A 24135-nucleotide genomic window follows, 5' to 3' on the forward strand; every position below is an offset into this window, starting at 1 on the left:
TTCATAACCAGTCTCACTGTGATAATTTTGTGTACCAGCACCATGCAGAGAGTTTGCATTCTGCAACCAAATTAGCCAGCTGTCACTCCCCAGGTCTCTTGCCAAAAAGTGTGGGGGAAAACCTTTTAATTAGCTCTTCCCTGAGTAGGTCTTCCTTGATTAATCTTATCTGAACATCATGTTTTAGAAAGAAAAAGCTGTTTAGGAAGGGGCAATAGTATACTTTAGAATTTATAACTGTCTGTTGCATCCTTTGCAGTGGGAGTTCAGTTCACAAGAGGCCAGTATGAACCCAGATGATGTAGCAGCAGCCAGAGTGCAGTAGGCATGGTGGGAGTCTCAATATTGATGAGGTTAATTTGTTATGTACTGTGGAACAAAAGGAGGAAAAGAAATCATGCTGACCTAGCTAAGACAGTACTTATATGTATGTGTATTTGTGTGGCGAGGGACAGCAGTGGGAGGAAAGCTGAGGAGGAAGCAAGAATAAGTAAAACAAGATGGATTTATCGTCTCTGAATTGTTCATCTGTATTCCGTTCTTCACTGTGCTGCAGAGGAGGAGAGCATCTCTAGCACCGTGGCTGGGGAACAGAGCAAGAGAGGGGGAGGAAGGTGATACCTATCACAGGCATCAAAAGTGTTTAATTTTCCAGAGGCTCTGATTAAACAAATGTTTCTGCTTTCTGGCAGCCCTTGCAGACATTTGTTGGGACAGAATAAATCAGGAGGTAATTTGTCTGCTGTGATGATCAGAGCTGGCTTGGTGGCACTGTCTTGATGGAGATTTTTTTCTGAGTTTCCTGGGAGCAGCCATATTTGCCAAGTGCCCAAAGTAATGCCACGAGCTTTCCTAAGGATGGCAATTTAGTATTGATGGACCTGGGTGGGTTAAACAGTGCTCGCAAATAATGATGTATGACCACAGTTAAGTTTATTATGGAGCCCTGGTAATTACAAGGGAGAAGGTCAAAATGAGGGTGAATGACCCTTGGGACAGCTTTCCTGCAGAACTAAATGGTGCTGAAAGAGGTTAGGCTGGGGAATGAATAGGGAAATTATTTCATTGATGGTGCTGCCATGCATAAATGGGAGCAGAAGGCACCAAGAGGCAAAGAAGAATTGACTCAAGAATAGTGCACAGTGGGTGGGCATGAGCAAGGTGGGAACTGGGTTACAGACATACCAGTACTTTATGTAGGTAAGGAGGTCTCTGTGTTTACCATTAGCATCTAAGTTAGCTGAACTCACTTCACTCTTGTCCTTTCATCTGTTCTTCTCTCACATATTCATTGTAAATCTACCTTCTACTCTTTGTGTGTTGTGGGTATAAAAGGCTGTACAGCAAATAAGTGGTCTGTATGAGCTTGCAATGGCCCCACTGTCCAGGAGAGATGAAGGCATAGTTTAATTATGCAGGCCACTCATGGGAGTGATTATAAAATCTTAATACCACTCTGTGAAGGTCAGCAGTATTATAAAAATCTTATTTCTGCAGTGAATTAGGAAGTATAAAAATACATTCCTGCAACTAAAAGGCAGTCTGCCTGATTAACCTTTAGTCAAAAAATCCAGGGCTCATAGGGAAAGAAAGATTAATTCTAACTGATGTAAAACAGCTACAAGAATGATTTAACATTCCCATTGGTGAAAATGCTGTCATTTTAACACCTTTTAACTCTGCATGACTTGAGTCACATCACTGTCAGCCCTTAAAGGTAGGAATCTCACTCTTGCAGTGTCCTTGACCTCCTTGTTTCTCGGCCTGTGGAGCTATGAGATAAGAGGAGACCTTAAAGCTCTCATCTTCTGTTGTCTGGGAAACCTGTTACAAGTCTGAGACTGAGTCTTTTCCTCTCTTGAGAAGGCTTGATGTCCAGTTTTGTTTGTTTGTGGGATTAACTCCTTTGTAGTGAAAATGAAATAAAATGCTATTGTTTCAGTAAAGATACTGGGAATATTGCTTAACCAGTTGTCCTTGTAGGATAAAACAGGATTTGCTTGCTGCAGTGCCAGTGGAATTGCAATGGATAAAGTCACAGAGATCATTGAGTAGGGACAAGTGACAGCATCAAAGCTGTTTTTTCTTGTGCTTCTCACATAGGTGCCATCTTGGCTTCTGTGTGGCACAGCTGCAAATACAGAGAGAAATACGCTTCCTCAGAACAGATTTCCCTCTCAACTGTACTCAGACACATTTGCATTGTAATCTAAAGTTTAAAGAAGTTGTCTCAGCTGACCAAATTTTTTAGCATCTCAGGCATGGAAAAGCTTTCTCCCTTTCTAACTCTTGATTAGATGGAAACTGGAAAGTTAACATCTGCTTCTTTCAATGAGTGAATTTAGTAAGTCTGAAGGAGATGCCTTGAGATATGCAGGTTTATCAACTCTTTGAAATAGAGAGCTGTCTGTCCTGTCTAGTATATTATTTTCTGTCCAGTGGAGCCTAAAACCTGCTTTTCTCCATGTAGAAAATGTAAAATTAAGAGGAAAATTCTGCAGCACACTCTGCTGAGTTCATTTGGTAAGATAAGACATTGGACAGTTCTTGGGAATTAAATTTTCGCTGTATACCAAGGAAAACCTCCTTTTCAGACAGGGCTTTCCCCAGCAGGGCAGCGTGTGCATCAGGGGTCTTAGTGCTGAAGCCACATTTGTTCTGTGTAACTGATGTCAGCACCAAACACTGGGGTTTGCATTTGAAAATGGGATTCTTCATGGTTTAGAAGTAAAAAAATTAGACATCTTTCTCACATTTGTGCTACAGTCATTCAGAAACAGCTAGCCTGTTCTGATATTAAAGGAGAAAAGAACAGCAGGACAAAGAATTACATGAGTGCCATTATGTATGTGTGGCATGTTCCAAGTGTGACCCATGCTCAAAGATAAGCAAACTATCTCTGGAAAGCATAGTGCTAAAAGTGGACAAGGCAAGTAAAAGGGCTCAACAAACACACCTAGCTTTAGATAACAGCTCCTGTTAGTTTGGCCTTAGTAAGAGAGAGCTGCTTGTGGGAGCCCATAATTAAAAGGCTCTGCCTTGTCCCAGTGCCCCAAAAATCTGCTGCTCTGCAAGAAGCACTTGCTGTCTGTGAGTGCATGGGTGCTTTTCCATTCCTTTGAGCCAGAGCCTCCATTGCAATGGGGAACATGCATGGTCTTTTTGCTCCAGCTGACATGCATCCCTTCCAACCCACAAGTCTTTCGCATCCTTGTGAACAGTGAAGAATCTTTCTTCCTCTTTTTCCACTTAGGGGAATGTGTTGGGGGAATATATTAGGCAGTTGCACTAAGAACTGCAGTCTGGGAAGAGGGGGGTTGTCAGAGGTGCTGGAGGCTCTCATTGTAATACCTCAAATCCTTGGAGTGGGAGGAGGAATTTGGGACTTCAATAGAAGCAGTGAGTAGTGGCAGTTTGATTGGTCAGGCTAAGAGCTGGTCTGAGGCAAGAGGGGTCGATCCTAAGTTTTATCTCTAAGGGGGAGTGCTTGTCAGGTGCCCCCTTAGGTATGCTGAGAGTCACAGTGCTGGGAAGAAACGTATGGAGGGCTCCTGGGGGTTCTGCTGCTGCCTACTCTGTTTGGATGTAAAAGATCCAGGGGCTGGCAAGGCATGGCTGGGGATGCTACAGCTGTGACAACCCAACCCTTGCAGATTGCCTTCCTGACCTGAAGAGACACCATGTCCTTATATTACTGTTCCTCAACAACATGTCCTCAGAGCCTGAGAGTGGCCTGCCCCAGTAATACTTACTACCCATCGTCAGGCTTCTTGAATCAGTCATGAAGGATGCAAAGGGAAAAGTATGTTAATATACATCCTCTGTGTTCCCCAGCATCGGCACATCACAATAGGGCTCCTGTTCCTTCTCGTCGCTTTCCTTTCCCCGAGCAAAGCGAGGTTCCTCCCACCTGCCCACAGCCCTTCAGCGAGCGCGAGCGCAACTCCCACACGAGTCTCCTCGCCAGAGTTTCAGCTGCTGGTGCTACTTCCATGTGCAGCCTCTTCTGGTGGTTGGGCTTGGGGAGTTGGTTTTTAAGTTGTCTGAGATAGGATTTTTTTCCTCCTTTTGCTTAGTTGTATTTGGCTGTGATTTGTGCTGCCTGCTCAACACCCAAGTCCCAGTTTGGGGCGGCAAGTGATACCTAAACACAGAGGGAAGCTGAAGGCAGGAGCTTCTTAGTGAGGTGAGAAGTTTGCACATTCAGTGATCTCTGCCTGCTGTCCCAGGAGTCACATCCATTTTCCTGATAGATTGTCCCTGGGTGGTTATCCCATACTCATCTAGCCTGAATAGACACCTGAATGCTTCCTGTTCCCTAAAATCTTTTGGGAGCTGAAGGCATTTTAACTTCACAGGTTTGTATATTGTGGATATGTTTGGTTGGTATCACCCACCACTCTGGAGACATGTCCTACCATAGGAAGTCTCTTACCCACACACAGACTTTTGTGCTCAGTTTCACCTCTTTTAACTACTTGCTGTAATTAATAGCAAATTTGATATGCTTGGAAGTGTTGTCACTGGCATCTCACTCCTGAATGGCATATAAAAACCCATTAAAAGCTGATTATTTGAATTAATATTTTTTTTCTAGACCATCCTATATCTGATGTTCTTTTGCTGATTTGTTACTGATTCTCTAAGTAGCTCTAGTCTTAAAATGAGGAAATATTCCTAATGCCTTCTTTTACTGATGATTCCTGGTTTGTGGCTTCTCTTATTTTAAGAAGCCGTTCTGGAGGCACAAGCAGGAAAATAAAAAAATACTTAAATTATCAAATCGGCCAAAGAGATTAAAATGACAAATAATATGTAGGCTGCAGTCTTCCAAAAATCCAAGAATAAATAAGGCTTCTTTTAAAGTGTTTTGAGGAGGAGGTTGATTATAATTTTACATCTGTACTTTTTCAGTGAAGTATCCAACTTCTTTAGATAAAGTGCCCTAAAAACTAACTTATTATAACAAAAGCCCTTCAAAATAGATTTACTGGACTGTTTTTGTGGACAGGAATTTGATATAATGAAAAAACCCATCCAGGTTAACGGAAATATTGCAATAGCCATCTAGATTGAAGCCTATTGTATGCTACAGCTATACATACACATAGAAAGGGTTGTATACAACAGACTGCTGATTGATGGGTTTTCAGCCACTGCCTGCTGTCTCTTCATATGTGTTGACTTTTGAACAGAGCAGTCACCAGGTTCTTAAGTCCAGTGTTAATGGGGCTTCCCAGATGTTTCTGTCAGATATCAATATTTCTTTTCCATCTTTGGTTTGTTTCTCTCTCCTCAAGTTTTATATTACTTTGTGGAGGAAGCACAAAAAACATACATCTAAAGGAACCTGAATGGTTTCCCAGTCATTACATTGATTAAAGTAACTCTGAAGGTCAGTCTGGCCTGCTGATTCCTTGTTATCTCATTTTGATAGGCAACACATGGCAGTCGAAAGCACTGGAAACCAGTGTAAACCAGGGATTTTTTTGTTGTGAACTTGTGCTCAGGTGAAGACTCTCCACAGCCAGAGGGAACTGCACTTCTCTCCTTTCTCTTGGTGAAGTTAGGCTTGCACTGCTGCCTAAGCAAAATCTGTTAGAGCAGCAGCACTTACCTGGCCTTCACTCAAGCCCTCTTAAATCTTTCTTCCTTGCAGCCATTGGAGACAATTATGCATGTTTAAAAAGGCTGCACTGATTTGGCCAAGCTGTTTTGTCTACTGCCTTGGCTTCCCATGGCCACCAGCTCTCCTTCAGGTGCAGGGCACCCAGGACCAGGATCTCTCCAAGTGCCCAGGAGCTCTGGGGGCAGTGTGCTATCAGGGAATTTGCTGGGTTGTTTTTCTCTCAGTACCTTCCTCAACAGAAAGCACTGTATCTTGGTTAATAGAGGTTGTAGCTCCACTGCATTGGTTGCATTTTTAACATTTTTGACTATTAGGAAGCACTGTCACCCAAACTTGCCGTGTTAACTCTGTCAGTAATGCCAGCAGATAGTTGGGAGAGACATTCTGTTGCCACTTGTGTTCTTGACAGGGTACCAGAGACTGAGAATTGGTGAATTTTATGAGCAATGTTCTGCAGATGCATGAAGAGCATGGCTTCAGGGAGGGCAAGAAGCTGTAACTGCAATGGGAAGGACTTGTCATTGTACTCAGCAGCTCAAGGATCCCCCACCAGTCATCCTTGTTGCCTGAACTTTTATCAAGAGCAGTGTTTGCTAGGAACACTCTATAAGAAAACTAGAATTTTGTTTTCCTTAGGAAATGTTTACCTATCTTGGACCCTGTTGTGCTGGTTGGGGAGGTGGCTGTGTCACGTAGCAATTTTGAGGAGTTGAGTTTATGTATGTGGCAACAAGACATTTGCTGTTCTTAAAACTTCTGTGCTTACACATCAGAGCTCTTGTCTTAACGAGGGTTCTACTTAGATGAGATTTCTACTAGAATAGTTTACTGCCTTTCTAAGAAGCTCTAAGAGGACACATTCTCCCCCCTATTTCCTTCTGACAAAAATGGGAACAAATGTCATAGCACTTTGCACATACACAAGTTCTTCTATCTAATGAACTCTGTTATAGATGTTGGAAGGATCTTGTGGTCTTGCCATGAACTAAATGCAATAAATACTTTTCTGCCCTTTCTACAGCAGAGAAAATCTGACATAAGGCAGGTGTATGCTGATTTCATAAGAACAAAAGGTGTATATGGTGCAAGGGAGCATTATGGGGAGTCAGATTTACTATCACTTTAATTCAGTAATATTCCAATGTGTAGAAAATAAATGCCCAGCTAAATGTTGATTCAGGGCTTGACTATAGTGATGCTGATCAGTACTGGACCAGCACTGAAGAGTCTTATTTTTATCTCTATGAAAAATACTGGTAATTGGCAGAATCTTGCTGTGAATAGGCTGTCTCTCCAGTAGCCATCACTTTTGTTGCTTGATAGGTAATGGCCTGTGAGTTGCAGCACTAGCCCTGCTAAGATGATGCTTAGTTTGACAAACAATTATGATGTGCAAAAGACATTTTCAGGGCCTTCATGCAGAACAGAGGGTGCCAAAAGCCACCAGTCAGTTAGCTTTGGGCTTGTGTTGCTTCGCTAGATTATTTATTTATTTATTTATTTATTTATTTATTTATTTATTTATTTAAAGCTCAGGCCTAGCAGTTTGTGTTCCTTTAAATCACTGCAACCCACCAAGCCCAGGCACAGCACGATGTGTTCTGAGTCATGGTCCTCCCCCAGAGGCGACGAGACCGAGGGAGCAGGAGCTGTGAGTAGATCTGAGCGAGCCCCCTGAAGCCGTGGGCGCTGATGGTAGGTGCAATAACAGCAGGTATAGCTCCCGCTCGTGCCAGCAGCCTCTCCTGCCTCCCTGCCTCACTCCTCCATGGAAACCAGGCATCCTGCACTCGCTGCCCCTTGCCACGGGGCCCCTGGGCACGCCGCCCGCTTCACAGCTGCCGTGGGGAGCTGCTGTTTTCCTCTCTCCCACTATAATAGCATCCTTATGAGGCTTCCCCCAGCCTGGCTCTTTAATAGAAGATTGCATGTTTCTGCGTGTGGCTGGTCCGGTGATATTTGGGCTCATTTAGTATGCTCCCGGGAGTGCCTCTGAACTCAAAAAAGAGAAAAAAAAAAAAGGAAGGAAAAAAAGCCAGGAAGGTTAGGGAAATCCTAGCCTGTAGCAGGCAGTTGGAGAAGTTAAAACCACAAAGTGGTTTTGTACAGGAATAATGCTCTTGCTGAACTGGCTGCGTGTCCATGTGGGGCAATGACGCTGCAGTCATTTGCCTTCTGCTGGGCAGATTTGGGATTGCTCAGAAAATACCAGCCAATCCCAGTTTTTCAGTGGAAAGCCAGCAATAAGGGTAGTCTGTTTAGAGAAAATGCCAGAGACAGCTGACTGTTCTCAACAGCCTTTGGACTTGATGTGTTTTTGATGTGACAGAGGGTGTGGGAGTCTCCAAAAGAATCAGGTGTTTAAATATTGGATATGTCTTTTTTTACAGAAAATACTCGCTTTGTGTTGATGCCTGCTTCATCCATGCTTACATCCTCTATCCTAAAACTCAGGCAGAATTTTATTCCAGATGGGTTTGTTTTACGTAGTTATTTCCAAGTTAGGCCCTCATCACCTTTCCCACCTTGAATATTTCCTTCCTCTGACTTTACAGCCCTGATAATACCTAGCCCTCCTCCCACCTTGTGTGCCTTACCTCTACACAGCAGTTTCCTCTTGCCTCTGCCATATTGTCTCTATGAACCATTTATACACAGAAACAAAAGTTCCATCATTCCCACCAGTCTTTCCCTTACAGGAGTTTCCTCCCCATTCCTGCCTGACTTCCACTAGGATAAAATAGTAGCAAAGTTTTACAAAAGCTTTTGTTGTCATTGCCTCACAGGCCATTTTGCATTCTCTTTACTCCACAGAGCCAAAGAATCAGTAGGGGGGATTAACCTCTTTTTATCTGTAACCTCAGTCCTAGTCTCCTTGTCACCAAAACCTGAAACAAATGTCTGGATACACCATGTCTGTGCTCCTGGACCATGTTCACTCTAGCATGACATCTCAAATTTGTCTTCTTTCTGGACTTGAGCAAACATCAAAGCAAATCCTTTGTGTAGTCACATATGAGGCAGAAGGGTTTCAGGATTAATGTGATGTCTTTTTTTTTTTTTTTTTTTTTTTTTTTTTTTTTTTTTTTTTGTGACTGCTGCAGTCTGGAGTGCACAGAATCTGAATCTAACCTTTCAAGGGAAAACAAATATCTTGCATTTAATTCTAAATTTATCTCTTGCCTAAAAACATAAAGGAAATAATTATGGAGTTGTAGGAAAGAAGGAGTCTGCTGGCTGATTAGAAATATGGATTAATGACAGTATGGAAAGAAGTTGCAGTGGTAGCATTTAAGTTATCAGAGAAAGGATCTTTCATTACTGGAAGATTGTAAGCCTTTATCCACTCATAACTCACTAGTTGGTTACTAGAAATAGCACTATTTTAAGACATTATTTAGCCTCCTAGGCAGGATCGATGTGTTTCTGTGTATGTCATTGGTAGTTTCAAATCAATAGTGGGAAGTAAACTTGAAGCCAATCTTGTTTTAATCCTTTTGTGAAAAAAAAAAAAAAAATCCTTTGGCTCTGATTTACTATGAGTGAAAGGGAGAGAGGGAGAAAATAAACTGAGAATGTGGTATTGACATAGTATTCACTGGAGGAAAAAAATATGTGATTTTTTTTCAGATGCTTCCTATGCATGTAGTGAAGGGGATGGAGCAATGGGACCAGTCCTGATGGTTACTGATATATGTCTTTACTTAAGATTTCAGATACCTGTGGATGCCTTTCCCTGTGCTTGTGGAAGTCTATCATATTCCCAAAGCATTGGGTAACCTAAGTAGTTTGTTCCATTCCCACCTTCCTGGGCTAGCAGATCGGTTTTGTAACCACAGTGAGGTGACTGAATGCTTTTGAATTGTTGGTGTTAGTATTAGGTGTCATGTAAATCACTGCTCTCTGTCTTGGGAAGTAGTTTATTTTCCAGTACTGCATGTAGATCCCAAAAAAGCTTCCCTTTGATCTGTGGGGAGAAAAGATTGTTCCTTTGCAGCAATGAAAAATACAGGTTTCTGAAGCCATAAACCATTCCACTTCAGTTCTTAAAATGAGGTATGGCAAAACAAGTCATCTGTGCATTTTCTTCTTCTAAGAATAGTCTGGTTGAATTCTTTATATTCTTGGTTACCTGCCACAGCTCAGGAGGAAATATAATATGTGTTGTTCTCATTTATATGAGTAGCACAGTAATGATATAACTACCTGAGGCAGAAATCTCATTGGACTGACTGCAAAAATTCAGAATTTAATGAAGGTATTATTCAGTTATTTCAGAACATTTTAAAATGGCAATGAAAAGACCTTTTTCCCCTTTCTCTTGGACATACACATTTTGCGTATGTTTGGCAGTTCCAAGTAGATTTTGCTTTGTAATAGTCCTGACAGCACTTATTATGTTCTGTCAAGTCAGTAATTTGTGAGCAGGAGATTTACAGAATAGTGTCTGTAACTAGCATCTCACAAGTTGCAATGGGTTTAACCTCTTCATTGCTTTGTGTATTTCTTTGAATCATGCAGCTATTTCATGTTTTTATTATCGTGGCACACACTGGAATCTCTGATAACGATGCAATTATCACTTGAAAGAGTTAATATGAGATGTGCTAAAAAATTGGTGTTGTGTAGGCATGTTGGTCAGCTCACTTTTCTTCAGAAACATGAATATGAAAACAAGGCTTTACCTAAAAATGATTACAGCTTGCTTTTGTTATAAATTATTATGTAAAATATGCTCCTTATTATTAATTATTAATTATGATGTAATGTAGGCTCATTCAGAGGCATGGCACATCTGAACAACTGACTTTTTCATAATTCCTAGATGCACAGCCTGCTCATTTACCTTAACTGTAAGGACATGCAAATAATGGGACTGAATGAAATAGTCTAACATGAGCATACCGAATACTGGATTTATGCATTCATCAGAAAAGCCTGAAGATGTAATTTAGCTTTCTAATTCACAGAACTGAATCCAAAGCCACATTTTCAGTCTTTTGTGGTTTTGTTGGTAGAAATGTTGGATGTTTCACTATTCTAATAAATGCAATGCCCAAAACAAACAAACAAACAATAAAGAAAATAAGGTAGTAATGAAATGGTGAAAGTCACTTAAGTCAGTACACAAAGGAAAATGAAAGTGAGCTAGCAGGAAGGGTGTTATAAATTTGGGAAAGTGAGGTCCAGAAATCCTCACTTTTTTTTGTGTCAGATCCAGAAAACAAAAGCTGAAACTTTCACTTCTATTTATATTTTCTTTTCCTTTGTTCATGTAAGTAACAGAATAAATATGAGGGGATACTTTTAATTAAATAAGAAATTCTGCTGTTTGAGTGGTGAGCTAACTTTTGGATTTGCTGAAGGAACAGCAAGTATTACATAAGTACTCCATAAGTATTATCAAAGCTTGGCAAAATTACAGAGCTTTTGCATATAGAGTGTTTAATCGTTGAACATTTTTCACATGCACATCTCCTCTGTGAAAAATGTTCATGGGGAAATTTGGCTGCATTTGCTACTGCAAACAAGTGGAATGCATAGACACATTGGATGGATTTTCCAGGTCTATCAGGTTTGGGAGAAGCACAGCAAGGAGGAGAGGTATGCAGTTGAAAGGTAAAGAGGCTGTACTCATATTGCTTGGTGCTTTCTTCTAGCTAGTTTATTTGTTGATAACTTAGATGACTAAGGAACTCCATTTCATTTCTCTTGGTACTAAAAAGACATGAACCTGGCACACTGGCTTCCCTTCCATTTAGAAATTAGACTGGAGAGTCCCTGGAGTTGACTGGAAAGAAGGAGAGGTACAACACAAGCAGGGACAGTGGCAGGCTTGCACCACCTGGAATCCCATGTGGCCATTCATACCTCGGGCAGGAGGGACCTCAACACAGTGGTTTCAGCTGGTGAAAGAGCCTGGAGATCATCCCAGCAATGCAGCTGGCCCCACCTTTATTTGGTTTTGTCTCAGCTAAAGAAGATAGAAAGATAGGAAGCTGTAATGTTGTTTTATCCATTTATTAGATGTATTGAGCAATGATTCCAGACCCTTCTGTTTGACTTTTTAAAAAATTTTGCTCTGCCACTTCTCCTGTTTTTCTACCCAATTAAAGAGTTTTCTATTCATCAAAATTTTACTCAGTTTTTATTCATCATTAATATGTAGGACTTGAGTTCTTTGATTTTTATGTTTTCCGAGGGGAAAAAAAGCTGTTGGATAGAATCCTGTCCTTGTTTTCTTCCTGTAGAACCATCGGTTTGCCAATATATTAAGTTAATTTTCATTTAGTATATGCCATTTAATGTAATTAAGGGAAGCAGCACCCAAATGTATGTTCCTAATAATGGGTAACTTTCATATTGTTTTTCATTAGAATTTACAAGCATATTATTTGACATGTTAATTATTACGTTAGTATATGACTAAAGATATAAATATCTCCTCATTTCCCCCCTCCCTTCATTTAACATTTTGTTGGAGAAGATCAGTACATTTTGTCTGTGCAAAGCCCTGGATTAAATGCCACCCACAAATGATTTTGTGCATGTTTTATTTTGCCAAAGGAGGTTGTCAGACATTGGGGGAAATAATGTAATATTGTCTGACCTAAGACTTCAATTAACTAACAAGAAAGTTTACAAAAAATGTCATATTAACTTTGCACATCGTTTTCCTGGGGTAGAATCATTGTCACACAGCACTTATTCCTGCTGTGTCTACCTCAAGGCACAAAGCAAAAACAAGAAAATAATTTTAATCCTTATTTCTGATGCAAATAGTTTTCTGCAAATATTTAATGGGAGAAAGAAGTTTCCTGTCAGTCATTCCTGTTTCAGCCCAGTATTACCCAAGCTAATGGTACTTGACCTATGTTTTTAGATTAGCATTGTTTTGAATGGAACCCTTGCATTTATGTGTGGCCTCTGGTTTTAGTCCTGAAAGACAGTGAACTTCTTCCACTTTGTCTTTTATCAAAATGAAGAAATTATGAAGAGTGTTCGCATGTATTTCGATGATTCTAAACCCACTTGCATTTCAAGTTTGTATAGGACTGCTGTTCACTTCCCTTTTTGTTGCTATTAATTTTATCCTCAACTTCCTCAGGCCAGTCCTTAAGGAAGATTTCCTTTCAGTCAGCTGCTTCCTGAACCATAATTTCAGAAATGTATCACTTCCCCTGTATTTTAACCTCTGTTTTCCTATTTCCATTTAACTGAATTTCTAATAAAATCCCATTTCTTCTTTTCCTTTAGCCTTCATTTTCTGTTGAAATACAATATCTATCATAGCCTCTTTTTCTCTTCTTCAGACTTGTCCCTATTTTTATTTATTTTTTTGCAAGCCATCTTCCAGATGCCTTCCTCCTCATGCTGATACTTCCCACTGGAACCTTCTCTTCTCTTCTGGTTACTTTTCCATATTTATAACAATCTTTCTTACTAACTTGCTTTCATTTTCCTTTGTCTACTCCAGTCTGTTTCCATTTCTTGTAAAAATCATCTTCTTGTCCATTCCTTTAGCCATATTACCCTTCAGTGGAATTCTGTGACAGCTCTTTGTCTTTTTCGCAATTAACTTCAAGATGTTTCTTGCTCCCAGCCAAATCTTCTCCTGCAGTTACTTGGTGTAATTGAGAAAATAAATAGTAATGTTAGAAGAGAACTGGAGGCCCCCATGGGTATCCAGTGGTTCTCCATTAGGATCTGTGTATCCAAGGGAAAAATAATTGGTGCAGCTAACAGAACACTGGGAGCTTTTGGAAAGTGCCAAGTCAAGCTGTGGCCACAAACCCTTCCTGTAGAGGTGGAGTAGCCCAGGGGTGTAATATGATGGAGTTCAGCAATAAGTGGTCCATTTCCTCTGAACATGATTTACAAGGTGTGCACATGCAATAGAACAGTAAACTGGGAATCTCCTGCAGGGAACCAAACTTTTAAACATCAGCTTCTCCAGATGGAGGCACTCCTTGGACCCTTTCCAAGGAAAGGAAAGGCTTTTTTCTCAGCCTCCCTTTAACACTCTGTTGCAGGATGCTCACTAGTCTTGTGCTCATGACCCTGATGCTCTTATTCTATCTTTCTCACAAGAATGTAAAGAATCCTCTCTCTCCTCTTCCATAGTCTTGAATTAAGAGTAGTCTCAGCCCATCAGTTCCTAGGAACTGTGTGGTTTCAGTCTGTTTTCCCACACCTGGGATTCATTAGTCAAGGGAAAATAAAAATCAGAAAAATCAAGTTCTCTGAAATGTAAAACTGTTGTGACCCTCCATCTTCAGCCTTTTCTTTCTTTACTACTTGTCCTTCTGTATCTTGGAATCCAGTGCAAGGTCAGGGTCCTCAAGTTCTCTTACCTCTTTTCCTCACCAGAGGGCAGGCAATTATTTGGGTCCCGAGGCTCTGAACGAGATTTCACTTTGATGTATTGGTACAGCAACCGGTTTTCGGACTCCTGCTACCAACCTGTTAAACACCTTGAGTGGAACTGCTGTCATACCTCCTATCTCTCAGCACCATCGTCACATCTGCTGGGTGTGCTCATTTGTTCTGCAAAATGATAGTCACTGCTGAGCTGGATACTGATACTGATCCTGCATGGAAGCAGGCTGCTCAGCTTGATCAAAACCATTGCATTGTTACAAGTCTCTTTTCTGCAGACTGAAAAATATCTTGGTTCATACTGGAAATTACAATCACAAGCAAAAATGAAAGAAGGCAGGAAAGAAAAAAAGAAAAGCAGCAACACAAACTTTTTTGCAATGGGTTTTAAATTCTGGAGAAAAATGAAGAGATAAAATGTATCAGAGCTTATATCTGCTAAATCCTCTGACAGCTGTTTTCTCATCCTGCTTCCTGAAAATGAATCAACTTAATTATTCCTGTGACTACGTACATCCAGACGGCTTAGAGTTGCCCCTTTATCGCTGGCTACAGTAACTGTCCTTGTGGTCTGGAATAGCTAAGAAGATTGAAAACTGGGAGGTTTTTGTAAATCCAGAGTACACAGACTGTAATAGAAGTAATGGCCTAGAATTTTGGAGTCTCTTGTCAATGGTTAGATTGTGCCAGCACTGAGTTTAAATTTGCTTGTGTAGGAGGGCATGTTTAGATTAATATTCTAAAGTAATGTGGAGTGAATGTTTGGTACAGACTGTAACTGAGAGACTGGTGTAGGGAATTCACAGACCGCAATATGTGGAGATTGGGTTGGGGGTGGGGGAAATCACCATTAAATTATCTTACAAAGACCTTGAAGCCTCTCAGGATGACTCTTCTGAGTAATCTGAAAACATAACCATTGATCTAGTTGTAACAATTTATCCTTTGGAACCATCTAAAAAATGTCTCAAATTACCTGGTGCAAACATTAAACAAGTAAAGTTTTCATTAAAGGAGTTGACAGGCTGATGGTAAACTGAAGTTGTTTCCTTTCCCTTCAGAATTAAATCTTCTTTACAGCCTCCTTTGTCAGTAAGCACTGTTCATTAAGAGTGATCTGGCTATTTTATTCTACAACCTTGTTTTTGCCTGCCTTGTGGATTTAACTGAAGGAAATCTCTGTGACACTGAAATGATCAAGCTGGATCTCAATCACTGAATTATGTTTCTACTTGCATTCTTTACTTGTATTAACCAAGCTACTTTTTCCAGGAACATTTAGATAGGAAGGAAGCTAAGTATGGATTTTTTACAACCAGTGAGCAAAGAGATGGCTTTCCTCCAGTTCACTGTTTGTTGGCTGGATGATTTTTAAATGGTCACGTGAAAAAGCTAGTGAATGAGGGCCTAAAACTTCTCACATCTCAAGTTCTTCAAATCTGGTTAAAGACAGGAGTCTCCAGATGAAGGGCAGTTCAGTGGCTGCTCTTTTATCCTGTGCGGCAGTGAGGTGGGAGAATCACACCTTGCAGTACTTGATAATGTTGAGCTAAATCAGGAAAGCACTGAGTGAAGCACATCATTGTAATGTGGGTTATTTATATCTAAGTCTTGTCTGTGCAGAAGGAAGGTGAACTGTCAAGATTAATAGCAGTCGGTCAGCATTACAGGGTGACACACCCAAGCCCCTGAGTCACCCATCCAGGCAGCAATCAGTGTAACAACTCCCCCAAAATACAAGAGGTACAATTTAGAGGCTTCTCTGATGGCATCCAGACATGTTCTTGCTGCTGTCATTGCACATCAAAGGGCGTGCTTATCCAAGTGAAACATTGATATTGAGGGGAAAGTATGAGAAGGGTTCATCTCCTGCCTGGTGCTCCACAGGTCATAGAATCGTGGCATGATCTGGGGCCTTAAAGATCATCTAGTTCAAACCCTACCACCATAGTCAAGGACACTTTCCACTTAACCAGGTTACACAAAGCCCCACCCAGCCTGGCCTTGAACCCTTCCAGGGGTGAGGCATCCACAACTTCTCTGGGCACTCTGTTATTCTCACAGTAAGAATTTATTTCTCATACTTAATCTAAACCTGCCCTTTTTCAGTGCAAAGCCACTACTACTTGGGTAACACCTCCAGATGGGTTGTTGTGAACATCTGGGCATTCAGGCTGCTCTGGGGGAGGTTTCTGAAAAGATTGATGCTGTGAGTTTGTAGAAGGAATGTATGAGGTGAGGGGAAGGGTCAGACTTAAATTTCCAGAATCCTGCAGGCTAATAGTAGGTGTCTGAGAGGGCTGCCTGGCTTCTCCAGTCAGTACCAAGAGCAAACTTTGCATCAGCGTGGGGTGACTAGAGTAGAGAGGTTTGTGCTTTCTGTAGCTGCAAGCAAAATGCTGAAGAAAGGTCAGTGAGAAGTTTGCTGTAGAGTTTGGCCCCGATGAACCACTCCTTTTGGTATTAACAATTTCTCACTCTTTTTATTCTGACCCCTTGTTGTAGAGCCCAAGTTCAGACCTCTTCTTCATCCAGAAAGAATAGATTTTATTTGCACAGGCGAAAGTTGTTAAGGCAAGAAACAGAAAGGAGAGGGGGTAAATGTTGGAAAGCCGAAGTACTCAGAATATGATAGGACAAAGATGAGGTCAAATAAGCAAAACCCATAGCAAACCAGACTAAAACAGCATAATGAAAAACATGTCATGGCAGAATTCCAAGTGTTGAAATATGTAAAATGGATACAAAATCTGGGGAATAAGGTCCTATGTGTTTAATTGAAAAAAATATTGTTGTTTTCTTCCTCCTTTCTTTCTCTTCATGTCTTCATTTCTTCAGTGAATTTACCTGTCTTAGTTGCAACACAAAACTTGGATTCTCTTACCCCATGCAAGAGGTCATCAGATCAAGAGCCCATGATTTAAAGCAAATGCATCCTCTGAAACACTGTTTTCTCAGTAAGAGTAGCAAAGTATAATGTAATTAAAACAACTGTCTACAGTGTCTGTGTGCAATCACATTGAGTGGAGAATACATTTAATTTCATTGTAAGGTTAGATACATGAGGAGGGAAGGTTGATGCTGTCTCTCAGAGAGCTGTAATCAAAGGCTGGCAACTGAGCACTGGAAATTGAACAGATTAGAAGTCCTTGGCAGTGATTCCCTAATTCTCAGGAGACTCACTAGAAGCAGCAGCTTTGACACTTTGGCCAGCTAGTTAAATAGTGTTGGCTATAAACATTACAAGGCAAGAGATCATCCCCTTACGTGCTGGCCCTGGGGCATACACTTCCTGCCTTCTCTCGAGAGCAAGGGCAGCCTCCAGACCAAGGAGCTCTTTCATGATACCCCATGAATGACCCTCCACACAACAGCAGAGAAGAAGAACTTTCATTGTTTGCATGTTAACTCTAAAAATGAATTACAGAGAAGGGTGTTGCAAACAAGCCTAAGTGACGGAGCTCCAAATCTACTAAATTGGAACCTCCTTTTCAGAGTTTAGCCAAGAATGAGCACTTGCTTCATGTGGATGCTTTAGAGACCAGAGAAAGATCCTCATGCATACAATTCCCTAAATTACAGTATTTATTAATTTTTGTCCATTTGTTTCATGAGAAAAAGTAAGAAACAGCTTCCCTATAGTGAGTCCCTGAATTTAGGAAGCTAAATCTATATATAAGCAACAAAAATCAGATGTCTGTAGAAATTTGAATGAACTCATGAAACTGAAATTATATGCATGCATAAGTGATTGCAGCATTATATTTATATTTAAAAATAATTAGCAGTGATAGGTAGTCATTTTCAAGAAGGCAGAAAGAGGGAGACAGAACATACTTTTAAACATCCAGCTTGGCACTAGAATTTCCTGTTTCACTCTTTCCTGCTGTTCTTTTGAGGATATTTCTTTGTGGACACATTCTTTACATAAGCCCTTTTAGTTGTTAAACCAAGACCCAGTGAAATCAGTAGAATTATGCCACTCACCTTGCTGGGCATGATCCATCAACATTCAGGTTGTTTCGGTTTTACAGTGGTTTGTCATTTCTGAGGAGTGACAGCACCTTTCCTACTTGGACTGGCGTGGCCCAGTGAGTGCACTGCAAATGCAGGCGAGGAGGTGTTAGTTCCTCTGGGCAGTCAGGTGCCAGTCAGGAGTTCATCTTTCAATAGGGAAGTAGCTAATTCTAACTGGTAGACCAGCTAAGTAATTCTTCAGTTCTTTAGTTGCTTAGTTTCACCAGCTGGACACAGCTAAAATGAGTGCTTAGATTGCTTCTAGAGAAAGAAGATACAACTCAGGAACCAAAAATAGAATACAGTGCAGGCAATGAGTTAGAAGATTGAGGCAACACATGTGAAACAATTAAATATTTATATGAAAATAGAAGGTTTTGGAACTATTAGGGAACCTCTGAGGGGCTGGATTTCTGTTTTAAGATACATGGTGAAGATGAACAAATAGAAGAAAATTAACAGTACGGTTAAAACTTTGTACGGTAAAACAGTGCAGTAAAAACTTTGGCTTCTGTTTGTGTAACTGTTGATTTCTGTCATTACCATTTTGATACAGGGGCTGTTACCATTTTCTACTGGTTTTTAGCTTTGGCATTTGGGTGAGATGGACTTTTCTGAGTATGATAAATTGTTCTTTCAGCCAATTTAAGCACATCATCAGGGAAATATTTTGAAGTGTGCGACTTGCACCATCACAAAGGAAATGAGAGAGAGAGAGAGAGTAATCTCGCATATATATTTATTTATCTGAACTAGGTCCAAGCAATTCTCCTTAGTTAACTGTGTCTCAGCAGTTTTGTCCTGAAAAAATAATTATTATGCAGAATAGATGGCTGTTGCCTAGCCATCCTTCATTTTCATTTTTTTTGTTTGTATTGTTTATGGCATTTATTCAAAAGCAATCCTGTAATATCCTTGGCAAAGTGATCTTTCTCTTTCCCTGACTGGGAATGGTCTCTTTTAGCGAGTTCTTTTTCCTTCACTGTGTATGCCCACAACGTGCCTGCAGTGTAAGGTTTTCATGGAATCTCAGAGGGGATGAGGTTGGGAGGTACCTCAAGCAGGGCCATGCAGAGACAGTTGCCAAGGACTGTGTCCAGACAGTGTTTTAGTGTCTCCAAGGATGGAGAATCCACCACCTCACTGGGAATCCTGTGCAAGTGCTTGGTCACCCTCACAGTGAAAAAGTGTTTGCTGATGCTCAAAGGGGTTTAAAGGGTATTTAAAGTGTTTCCCGTGTTCCAGTGTGCGCCCATTGCCTCTGTGTGTAAGGGATAAAAGGAAGCAATGGGCCAGTTAGCAGCTCTCCACCACCCTCAAAAAAATCCCTGTTTTGTCACAGAGCAGATGAGCTTTTGATCTAGGTTGTGATGCCCTGTCAAAAGTTTGCTTATTTTCTAGTGAAGTTGCTGAAAGGTTGTCTAAGAGGCCACATAGGCTAATCATGTTCTGTACCTAGAAACCTTCATGTGACCCAGAATAAGATTTGAAACATAAACACAGAAAGTGTTAACGGAGCTTCTTTTTCTTTCCTTGTTAACTGCAGGTAATGCAGGTAGTGAAAGAACAGATAATGAGAGCACTCACTACCAAGCCTAGCTCTCTGGATCAATTCAAGAGCAAACTTCAGAATCTCAGTTACACAGAAATACTGAAAATACGTCAGTCTGAAAGAATGAACCAGGAAGATTTCCAGTCTCGTCCAATTCTGTAAGTATTGTCTTCTCTTCCCACTTGTTTTTTTTTTCATAGAAGGATTAACAAGGGAGAATGACATTTGTGAGCTCTTCTAGGGAATCCCAGAGAGAAAAGCTGTCCAGGGATCTGTGCTCAAAAGCAGTAGTAAGGCATCTGCTTAAAGTACATTACGTTTTCTTCTGCTGGGAATCATAACTTTTTCCTTGAGTTCAGTGAAACTAGATTTGGCAAATCCCAGCAGGATTTCACATGGTTTATTTATATGAAACAGTGCCTTGACATTTCCTAGCTCTGCAGGATTGTGAGCCTGATTTTGGTGCTAGTCGTGGCTTTCAAAAAAAAACTCCAACTAATCAAATGCCACAACTTTGTCTTCTGTTCAAGGCTTCTCTGAGCAAGACTGGAAGAAGCCCAGAAGAAGAGCCAATACACGCTAACTTTCCAAAACAGTTGTCCTTGTATATAACATTATAAATTGGTGTTAATGACAAGCATTCATTTACTTATTTGTAAATAGCAGCATTCTGGCAGCTAGCCAGTCCTTTGCTTGCTGTTTACTGCAAAGTATGGAAGGCTAATATTGCCTCCATAGCTCCTTCTCATTTCTCAGATTACTCTTTGTTCTGTTATATGGGGAATGGAGGCCGCACTTGGCTGTGGACCAAGTCTGGGCTTGTGGCTGAACTGATGGCACAGGACAGATGCTGACTCTATGCTGTGCAAATGTTGTACAGAGAATAGCAGGAACTTCTGAAATCAGCTGAGAAATGATGAGGACTCCAGAAGCATCAGTTGAAATGTCATGAAATCCTGACTGTTGCAAGTGGAATGGCTCACAATACTCTAAATCTCCTTTTCCAGGGTAAAAGTATAAAACTGGATTTGGACTAGAGCATTCCAGGATTCAGAAACAGGATATTAATTTAGATTTGTTTCTAAAGGATACAGATACCTAAGTACAAGCTCTGGGGACACATTCCTCCAGGGGCAGCAGGGTAACAGTGGAAGTGTAATCAATATAGAATTACAAACTAAATTTTAACCATACCAGTGTGGATCAAAGGGGGACTGCTTCTTTTATGTTTCCAATGTGTTAGAAAATCCAACCTAATGTCAATTTAGAATGGATGTCACTCATAGTAATGCATCAATTTAAAATCTACAAATGGTTACAGTTAGTTTTGTATTGTTATACTGCTCAGAAAGCCCCTGCAAATCCCATGCAACATTTAGCAGTTCCAAGCTGCTCAGAACTGTGAAGATTGTCACCAAAGCTTCTCATCTTCCCTGCTTTTCCTATGACTCAGTTTAAGTATGATACAGGTCAATTATTTATATTCTCTTGCACCATCACCTAGCAATGAAAGACCTGTGCAATGCACTGTGCAAGCTCTTCATTTCCAGTGTCACTCTGGCTAGTTGCTGCCACAGTGCAGTCTCCTTCTCCATCATGGAGCAAGTGAAACAGCCAACAGAAATAGTTAAAAGCAACTGAAGTGTTACCAGAAAATCATTTCAAATTCAGGATAAAGGCTAAGCCTAAAGACTATAAAGGCTAAGTAAATCAATAAGGTGTTTAAGCAATCACAACTGCATTTGCAGAGATTTAACTCCATGCATTTGCATTTTGATTACATCCATGATCACTTGTTCTTGACTATGAAAAGAAAAAGTCCTTTCATTTTGTGCTTTGATTTGATTCCCTGTACTACTGAACTCAGTCAAATTGCATAGATGGCACAGCTGATAGAAGTACAGAATCATGGCCCCATTGAGGGAAAGAGACTGTGAGTGAAAAGAGTAATCCTGGTGGTGCTGTATATTTTAAAGCCCTGCAGATATGCTAAAAGAGATTGTGCACAATGGTGCCTGTAACATCAGCAGACCTTGTTTAATTCTGCTTGAGAATATGGCAATCAGGGAATGGCTTTTCTGCTTTGAACATGATAGAAGTCTTTATTTTTCTGTTCATTGTATGAAGCACCGTACTTTTAAGTATTCAAACTGCTGGATAAGAGAAGCTTCAGTGAAGTTGTGTCTGAATGTAAACGAGAAAGTGTTGACTTAGTTCCTCATAACTACAGCAACCTTGTTTTGCAAGGATTAGCTGTTATCTTTTATTATGAGCGTTGTTGTACCATGTGAAGTAAAGCTTTATCGATACCTACTTTTGTTTAGGAACAATAAAAAGTCCTTCAGAATAGATTCAGGGATTTGGGATCGTTATTGATCATCCAAACTGCCATTCCAAAATGAAATGTTGAAGTATCCCAGTTTCATTTTGAATGGCTGTAGAAGAAGTGGTCTAGGAATTCTGTGGGCCTGAAGAGGACCAGAGATCTCCTTGACAAATTAAATGGCAACAGAGATAGATTAATGCTAGATAAAAATTTGGCATCCAGTTGGGGAATTGCTGGTTAAAGGAGAGTTAATGGCAACTAGGGAGACATTACTAAGCAAGACCTGTGTGAAAATCAGCAACACACAGGGAAAGAGAGGAAGGTGTCTGGATGCTTTTCTGCTTTTTAGCTTACATATTTCTCTGCAATGTTAGAAAAAGACACTACTGCCTGCTTTGAATGCATGATCAGGAGAGGGAGCATAGCTAGATGCCAGAAAGATAAAAAGGCAAAACACATGAAACCATTTCTGGGATTACTCTCCCATTCTCTTGTAATAATTTAAATGTCTGTAATATGCCCCATCCTGGAGAGAAAGCCACTATTGAGTGTGTCTTAACTATTAGCTGGAAAGGTAAAAGCTGGAAAAACTTTTAACTGGTGCTGAAGAAGAATTTGTGTAATGTGAAAAACTTTAAAATAATTTCTAATGATTTTCCGGTATTTTAAAAACAAGTAACTGCTCTTAGAATTGTCTACAGTGTGAAGACAAGTGAAATCACAAAAGTAGCAATCATATATATTAACCTGTGTTTCCCTCAAACCCCTGTCTCACCAGCACACAAAGTTTTTACATTCTTATGGGCCAGAAACACTATGAAACTAATGGCAGTTTTTACAGTCACTATCTTCTTAGAATTAAGTCTGTTCTCTCTCTTCACAAAGCACAAATTGTTAAGCAAATGTCATCTGAGGGACAATAAAAAAATATTCACAAAATGCATTTGCATTTATGATCTTTTTTTAGCCGATTGTTCCTGATGGATTTTAAAATTAGGCAGGAGGAAATATTTCTTGCGCAAAGATTTTTTTTCCCCTAACCCTCTTGTCTTTAGATCATGAGGAACAGAAATCTGTTGCCTTCAGATAGCTTTCAGAAGGAAATATAGAGTTGGTTTGATTGTTCTGACCCCTTTCTGTCGCCTCAAAAAGGTGCAACAGAAACTTTGACAGAGAGGAGCACTGAGTAGCAGGATAACTTTGCAAAAATACATCTGGAGTCATGTCAGAAAAAGGGCTGAGAACCCTACAAGTCAGAGTAAACATGTGTTGGCATGAGCTGCTGAGGACAGTAAGTGCAGTTAGTGACCATGGCAAGGGCTTGATGGTCTTACAGGCTTTCACTAAGAGTTACCAGAGACTGTTTCTGCATGGAAAATTGAGTTGTCTCCATAACCTCTGTGTGATCAAGTTCAAGGACCATCAAATTGAAGAGAGTAGCACACTGAGCTTCACAGCTGTGAGAGCAAAAATGTAGGTGTGCAGAGGGCCTCCAGAACATAACCAAAGGTCCCTTCTTACTTATGTCCCCTTTTCTCATGCAAAATCTGCCTTAGGCATGGAAGTATTTTAGAGAGGATTACCTGTTTCTTTTTGGGTTGGTTAAAAAGTCCTTCTCTTCCTCTGGTTTGTAAGGAGCAGGTGGGTCGTTAGAGGCCAGAAGACACAATGTTAGGAGCAAATATTCAGATATTAATGTGCTGGGTGACCCATTCATTTTTAGGTTTTTTGGTAGGGTCTTACAAATACAATGTTATGATATCTGTAACACTTACTTAATGATAAACATTCAATTTCTGAGTTAAACTACCTAAATATCAAACTGATATTTACACCACTCTTGAATGTTTGAAATTAGTCCAGCTGAAGATTTAGTCAGCAGCCTGGACTGCTGAGTAATCCACACTTATGTTTTAACACTGTTATCCTCAGCCCCTGCTCTCAGGTTTTACCTGAGGAATAGGGAAGCTCACAAGCTCAGTAAAGGCAAGACATTTATTCAAGCACAAAATTATTTAAATTATAGTATTTAACCACTCAACATATTTATATCTTAGATCCCAATACAAAACAACAGTGCTTGAAAATTCAAGTCCTAAAGGACTAATAACACATTGCCAAAAGATGGCCTGTTTCTATAGTTACAATGCTTCCTTAGGGTTTTGACCAACTAGATTTTCACAGCTTGTAGATATGCAGTGGGATATGTATCCAATCATTTTGTTGACACCT

At 40.4% G+C, this 24135-nt stretch overlaps 1 protein-coding gene across 6 annotated transcripts in view; it reads left to right on the forward strand.

The window, feature by feature from the left end:
- ELMO1 (engulfment and cell motility 1) overlaps window positions 1-24135 on the forward strand; it is a 299246-nt gene that overhangs the window by 250347 nt on the left and 24764 nt on the right. For all 6 annotated transcript variants that reach the window (XM_021553298.3, XM_021553297.3, XM_031503907.2 and 3 more), the window contains one exon: window positions 19572-19735. In XM_021553298.3, the coding sequence (XP_021408973.1) occupies window positions 19572-19735 (164 nt within the window). The remainder of the gene's footprint in view (window positions 1-19571; window positions 19736-24135) is intronic.

Source organism: Lonchura striata, chromosome 1, assembly GCF_046129695.1.
Source record: "Lonchura striata isolate bLonStr1 chromosome 1, bLonStr1.mat, whole genome shotgun sequence".
Taxonomy (NCBI): Eukaryota; Metazoa; Chordata; class Aves; order Passeriformes; family Estrildidae; genus Lonchura; species Lonchura striata.